At 38.5% G+C, this 7,246-nt stretch overlaps 1 protein-coding gene across 1 annotated transcript; it reads right to left on the bottom strand.

The window, feature by feature from the left end:
- Window positions 1-2,944: 2,944 nt before the first annotated feature.
- LOC146001232 (uncharacterized) lies at window positions 2,945-5,546 on the bottom strand. Its single transcript, XM_083138534.1, has 3 exons — window positions 5,449-5,546; window positions 4,277-4,346; window positions 2,945-3,282 (listed from the first exon to the last, which is right to left on the bottom strand). The coding sequence occupies exons 1-3, from the start codon at window positions 5,526-5,528 to the stop codon at window positions 3,130-3,132; spliced, it is 303 nt and encodes a 100-aa protein (XP_082994660.1). The 5' UTR covers window positions 5,529-5,546; the 3' UTR covers window positions 2,945-3,129.
- Between the last annotated feature and the right edge of the window lie 1,700 nt (window positions 5,547-7,246).

Below are 7,246 nucleotides of genomic sequence, written 5' to 3' on the forward strand. Positions count from 1 at the left end.
AAAACATGTTTACGCAAAAAGCAAATTCCACGCTGACGCAGAGAAAAGTTGTGTGCATGAGGCATCACACGCTAAGCTTTTACTTGTGTTAAGTACAAGGGTACAACACTCAAACAAGAATTTGGGAAACAATACAAACAAACCTCTAAGAGCATAAAATTGCCTAACCTAACAAAAACTGTAGTACACAAAATCACTAATTCCTTCACTGCAACATATCTCCGCAAGAGAAAAACAATGAAAATGTAACACCTTCTAATTTCTAAACCATGCAAAATTATCCACTTTCTTGCAAGGACTAGATAGTCACCAGCAGTCGGCATTATTTTAACCTTGTACATACATGGGCTATATGCAAACCAAACAAATATTTGTACATATGCACATCGTAATTACAATGTACTGTCTGTTGACCAAAATCTTGGTAATCATGTCATAGACTGCTAAAATGAAGACGTTGTACATAAGATTTATTTAAACTTTGAATGTAACACTCGTTCATGCTAGTTTATCACATCCACAACTACTTTGTACGTCTTACTTTTAGAACTTTAAGTCCATTGTGTTAGATCTTCCTTCATTTAAATATTTAGTTGTTAGATTCGAATGTCATTCCGAAATGCTAGCAAATAAAATAAGGGCAAGCTACACATTATTGGAAAGTTCCATACTTGATACTGCGTATGAAATGCAAAGTTGGCATTGTACCAGGTATCCAAAAAAGTTCATGCCGTATATTGCAGTGAGAAATAAAGACTCTGTGATTTCTAACAAATGTGTTTTATTCAGCAAAATAAGCTCCTTCAGCTTCAATTTCATGTTTCCAACGAGATACAAGCTTATAAATCCCGCGTTTGTAAAAGTTCTGGTCCCTAGAAGCAAAAAAATGTCCTATGACCTGCGTGACATCATCTCGGTTTCGGAACTGTTGCTCACGCAAATGGTTATCCATGGCCAAAAACAACTGAAAGTCGGATTGGGCAATGTCCTGGGAGTAAGGAGGATGAGGTAAAATTTCCCAACCAAGTGTGTTGATTACCTCCTTGGTCGCTTTCGCCGTATGAGATCTAGCGTTGTCTTGAAGAAGGATCACTCCTTTCCTGTTGACTAGTGCTGGCTGCTTCGGACGCAGTGCAGCTGCAACCCATTGCAACTGGGACGAGTACACCTCGGATATGATGGTTTTGCCATGCTCTAGCAATTCCAAGTGCACAACGCCAGTGCTGGTCCACCAAACACAGAGCAGTACCTTCTGTTGATGAATGTTTTCTTTGGGAGTCAATGCAACAGAACCAGGTGACGACCAATGATGTTTTCTTTTGCGGTTACTGTATAACACCCATTTCTCGTCACATGTCAATATCTGGTCCAGGAATGGGGCTTTCTTGTGGTGTGACAGCAATGATGCGCAAATGGTGAGCCGCTGGCGTTTGTTTTCCTCGGACAAAACATGAGGAACCCACTTACTGAGCTTCCAAGTCTTCCCGAGGTTGTGCAGATGCAATCGAATGGTGTCCTCCGACACTCCAAACCCTTGTGCAAGTTCTTTGCACGTTTGCTGTGGATCGCGCTCGATGATCTCCTTCAGCAGGGCTTCGTCGATAGTGGCGGGGCGTCCAGCTCGAGGCTTGTCCTAGAGGCTCTCATCGCCCGATGCAAAGCGACTGAACAACTTTCGCGCTGTGCGCTCACTCACTGATGAATCTCCAAACGCGGAGCATATCTTTCGAGCAGCGGCTGCAGCATTGAGCCCAATTTGACTCATACAGTAAACACGGCCGTAAAACGTCCTTTGGCACTGACATGTTCCCTTCAGGATTGTAGTTCCTACACACCTGCTGTCTATGCGACCGACACGCCTCCCAACTCTCCACTGACTGACGGTTGCCGGGAATGTAAATTTTTGACGTCATCCAGACAGGGTTGCCGACACATGCCGTTTGACTTTCACTTTTCGTTCGAGCGGCACGAACTTTCTTGGATACCTGGTATTTTCTGCTTATTTCAAGTTATTTAACGGCAAATTTATATTTCAATTGTTAATGTATGTTTTCCACTTACAACGTAATGTCAGTCTTCTGTCCAGATTTGGAAAAAAGGAAAACATTTTACATATATTGCCGTGTTTCTTTAAGAGTCAACATCAATTTTGCGATTCGCGCCCATGCTATGTAGCTGGATGTTTAGGCCGGCGAGACAGCGTTGCCACATTTCAGAATTCCGGCCTTTATAAAGCAGGCCGTGCGTCATCGTAAACATAATATTGTGACGCTGTCCTAAGAAAAATGTCGGTGTTTGTGGTAACACGTCATCGAATTATATCTCTACTCTCTAGAACAAAGGGTGGCATTGCTAATATAATACGAGTTTTCTTTTAAGAGCAATATTAGTCCACGGTGGGAATGAAATAAGGATATAACCTGTCTCTTGGTCGTCTCTAACATCTTCGAGAGAGGTATAAGAAGCGATATAAACCAATAACAATCCCAGATATTTACCTTCTTTTGGGAGGGAGTAAGGGTAAGTAAACTCCCTTGTTTCATTTCCTCATCGAACGGGTTGCCACGTGTCTGAGCTTGTGAGTCACGCTCAAGGAATGAGTAAAGCGGATAAGTATCCCGAGTTTGATTCACGACGGAGCTACATTTTAGTGCTTCAAATTCCACTTTAAAATGCGGATCCTTTCAAAATTAGCCTATCTGATCAGATGAGAACCCCTATTTTTTAATGACACTCCTTTCTCAAAGAACCTAATTTGTGGCCCATTTTGGCTGTAAATTTGCCTTTTGGCCTCAAATTGAAAATTTTGGATTTGCTCAAACGAACAAAACACAAAGTCAATAAAGAGTAAGTAAAATTATAACTGCTATACTGCAGCAGTTTCCGGCAAAAGAAGAGAGATGAGAAATAACTAGGACTACAAACATTCATACACTCTTCAAAATTTATTGTCGCAATTGCTTTATTACTGATTTTGCCTCTACAATACAAAAGTCGACATATTTACACGATTGTCACACCTGTAAGGCCCCTATACACAAATTTCCAGATTTTGGATCCACAACGAAGAGGCAATGCTACTGGAGCTCTTTGGTCAGGCACCGGCTAAGGGGTCTGTCTTCAGGAGGCCTAAGTATCGAAGGCGCTCCCTATTTGCCTGAGAGGAGGCTTCGGGATGAGGTGGGTGCTCTCGCAGGCAGAGGCCGTGGACGTCTCCGACCCACAGGGGTAGCAGCAATTTCCACATTTGGACGACCCTGTGGGGTAGGCCAGTGACATCCGCTGCAAGAGAAAGGGCATAAGGCATTGCAACTTTGAGATTACATTTGGAGTCACTCACACACACGCAAAGGACCCATTGCTTCTTGAATTTTGAGAAATGAGTCTCTTGCAGTCGACGGGAATGTTTTTCCGGAAAAAATCGAATTTACTTTACTCTTCGTTATAACACCAAAAAGCATATTTGCTGTTTAATTATCAACTTAGTTTGTGGGAACAGGTAGTGGGCAACTGTCCCCCTTCTGCTTTATTGACCTCACATTTTAAGATGTTGTTTTCATTATCTTCTTCCAATGAATATCTATAGAACAACAGGGTCTAAATGTAAAAACCAAAGTGGAAAGGAAGGAAAATATAAGAAGTTAAAAAGTGAACGAATGAATTGAAATTTTTGGGTGTGTCGGCAATTATGGCCAGCTTGCACCCTTCATGTATACGGGGAAGTATCACCTTATCTAATATCCTTACCTGAGACTTAAAAAGGGGGTAAAAAAAAAACCTTGAGAAAAGTTAAAACTGTATGATTGGAAAGAGACCTGCACGCAACATAAACAACACATTAAACCGGTAAGGAAAGATTAGACATTTCCTCAGAAACAGTATAAGAGGCCCGCTCTTCAGAAAAAGGATTAAAAACGTTTCTTAGAACAGTGTCATTTATTCCCATTATGGGCGATAAACAGTTAAAAAGGTAGAAAAAGGGAAAATGAGTTTAAAAGAAGAAACGAGGAAGTGGGAGGGAAAATGAAAGGAAATGAAGACAGAGAATAGGAGTGGAGTAAAAGGTGGGGATGAAGTAGGAATGAAAGAACTCAAGTTACTGAGAAGAAAATTAAAATAAAGGAAAGACAAGTATAAAGAAATGAATATGAACAATGCATAAAGATATGAATATGAACAAAGTATAAAAAATAAATAAATGAACGCATTCACATTGAAATTTCAGCATTGTACACAATCTCGCACGTTAATAATAACGTACTGCAGAAATACGAACCTGAAATAAGCAAGGGATGAGGAGAAAATACAGCACCAAACACTTAACCATGTCACTTGATTCTAGAACACTGAAACGGCAAGGGAAGCAGTTAATGCACCTTAACCTGAAATTAACAAACAAATAAATAAAGTTCAGTTAGTTATTTGAACAGAATAACCAAAGTGAAAACTGCTTTAGATCGAAAATTCAGTGTAAAATGCAGGAAACAGGTTATATTTTCATATTCTTCCATTTAATGCAAAGAATAAATAGTTTCAAAATTGAAACAATTCCAGAAAATAAATAAATTAAAGTTTTATGTCAGACATGAAAATATCATAAACTTTAGGAATTTTCTTTTTCCCTAACTTTGAAAGTTTTTTCTTAGACGAGTTGTGTAAAAGTTAATAAAAAATAGAATAACCATGAATTTTGGCACACGAACTGTATGAAAGGTAAACAAAATAATGAAAAAATTATACTAGATATTCACTTATCTGGTGGATCGATTAGAAATCTCCTCTCAAGGATATAATAATAGTAATAACATTGTTATAAAAATGTATATTATTATTAGTTTGTGATGTTAATTATTGTATAATAACAATCATAACCATGATAAGAATACTAATTATTATTATTAATAAAATTATTATTATTAGTACAGTATTATTCCTACTTTCAAGTTTTATCAAATATCCCCCTACAATAATTTCTGGCGACGCCCATGATCTAAACTAAAACTACAACCTTAGTACACTTTAGTCTGTAAATAGGTCACAAAATGGACGTCGGAACCGGAAATTACCATTCTTCATTTGAAATCAGAAAGAGAGCAGAATAACTAAAGAAAAAAATATTTGGTAGAAAATGGAGTAACTAGTCCTGAGCTTTAAGTTTTCTCATTCCATTACTTAATCCAAAAGCATGAAACTTTCCAAGAATTTCCAAAATTCCAAAAATGAGATTTTATGTGAGATGTCAACCAACGTAAACTTCGTGACTCAAACTTCCCCATAATTTCAAAAGATTTTTCTTGAAAGATGTGTGCAAAAAATTAAAAACAAAATAGAAAAACTATGCATTTTAGTATACTAATGACATGAAAAATAAAGAAAAGTCTGTCTGTGGACAAGTAATCACTTTTGACAATCACTTGAACTCAAAGAGAAGATGTGAAATACACTTACCTGGATTGCAGAAAACGAGCTGTTATATCGGTGCTAAATTTATTATAAAAGTTCACAGACAGTGAGTCTGTTATGGACATCAGCCATTAACAGTGAATTGAAACCATGGCTACGCAATAATAACAGCAATTGTTTCACTACACACGGATCCAAGAGTTCAATAACTTCCATCTACAATTCACTCATCCATGCACACTTCATAACATTTCATTCCCATAATTAATTTCAGTATTCATCTATTAATTTTAACCGGGTACAGTGCATTGATCTGCAGTTAGATACAAGGTTTGATTTATGTGATTTGTGTATTCTGTTCTAGGAATTGTTTGTAAATGTTTATATTTACATACACTATGTGAAAAATCCAAGATATATTGTACAGTTGAAAACGATGCTACAATAAATTAAAATTAAAATCAATCACAACTCTTGGTGAAATTATTGCAGTATAAAAAAAAGTCGACGCGCTAGCTACGTTAACGACCGGCTGGCTTTGAAGTCCACGGAGCGCGCCCACCAGCTGCAACAATCACATTCAACGCACAGTGTTGCCACACATTTACTCTACGCCACCTTGTCCCTCCGCGCACAAGCACCTTCCCACGGTCTCCACATTGAAGTTGCAAAGTACGGCAACAGCGTATCCGCAGTCATGTGACTGAAACTTCACGTGGAGTAGACGAGCAGAATGTCAGCTGCGCCCATTGGCTGAAGGCTGAGTGTGATTGGACGAAAAGAACTCGCCCGCTATTTATCCCCACCCACATTATTGGCGGCTGCTTTCTTCAGTTCTTCGACGTTAACGGAGTAAACGCATGGACTATACTCTTCCACTAGCCAAAATGTTTGTATGCTTTTGTGCACACTGTAGGTAATGACAAAAAAACCTTCAAATTCCTGTTTCTAAAATTACGATTATAATTTTATTTCATGTCCCACTGTCATCCTCTTTCGTCACACTTTTGTACTGTACTGTGGTAATACTAATAATGTTTGGAGCTCAAATTTTTCCACCTAAATTTGACATTTGCAACAAATTACGTTTGACAGAATTCCGTTATTATGAACACAAGGTAAAATAGAGGAAAATAACAGAAGGGAGAGAGAAAAAGCAGGTATACGGGCAGCGAAAAAAGAGTACATAGAAGATGTATGAGGAATGAGGAGGAAACAACACAGGTAAAGACGAGGAAAGCGAGAAATGGAAAGAGGCACAAAGGTAGTGAAACTCACATGGAAAAGATGCACGGCAACATAAAAAGAGAGGAGGGGTTGTAAACACCCTCCCTTGCCCGGGAAAACAAAAACTACCACTAAATAGATAGAGGCGGCAAAATCTCCCTCGCATAAGTGAAAGTGCTTAACGGTCCAGGTTGAGTTCGTGTATAGGGACGGTGACCAACAGTGCATAGCGATTAGCCATATCAGAAAAACACATATACGTTCAATTACCAGACTTTTACCTGTAGCCGGGAAGCAGCTAGCTGCATACCTGAAAATCACGGGTAGAGACATACGTATGAAATGATATTGCCCAAATTAACATAAAAAATAAAAAGTATATTCTATTCATAACAAAAAAATCAATTCAATACAGCTCCCCCTCTTGCATTCTCTCATTCACTCACACATCCAGATTCACGGGGCACATCAACAAAAATAATACATAAAATGAACAGGTTTTTGACGACGAGCCCTAATTATTGGATTCACATTCACTTTTACATTGACTTTTGTTTAATCAGGTCATTTATGAATTGCTCCAGTGCTACTTCAAATCACTAGCCAGCCCTTACTT

The sequence above is a fragment of the Lepisma saccharinum genome, chromosome 17 (genome assembly GCF_977018435.1).
Source record: "Lepisma saccharinum chromosome 17, izLepSacc3.1, whole genome shotgun sequence".
In the NCBI taxonomy this organism is placed as follows: domain Eukaryota; kingdom Metazoa; phylum Arthropoda; class Insecta; order Zygentoma; family Lepismatidae; genus Lepisma; species Lepisma saccharinum.

What these genes read in the sequence shown, in the direction of transcription:
- LOC146001232 (XM_083138534.1), bottom strand. Translation starts at nt 5,528, where the DNA reads ATGTCCATAACAGACTCACTGTCTGTGAACTTTTATAATAAATTTAGC. An exon ending in GCTCGTTTTCTGCAATCCAG is followed by an intron (nt 4,347 to 5,448) that starts GTAAGTGTATTT and finishes TTGCCGTTTCAG; the next exon opens with TGTTCTAGAATCAAGTGACA. An exon ending in TCATCCCTTGCTTATTTCAG is followed by an intron (nt 3,283 to 4,276) that starts GTTCGTATTTCT and finishes TTTCTCTTGCAG; the next exon opens with CGGATGTCACTGGCCTACCC.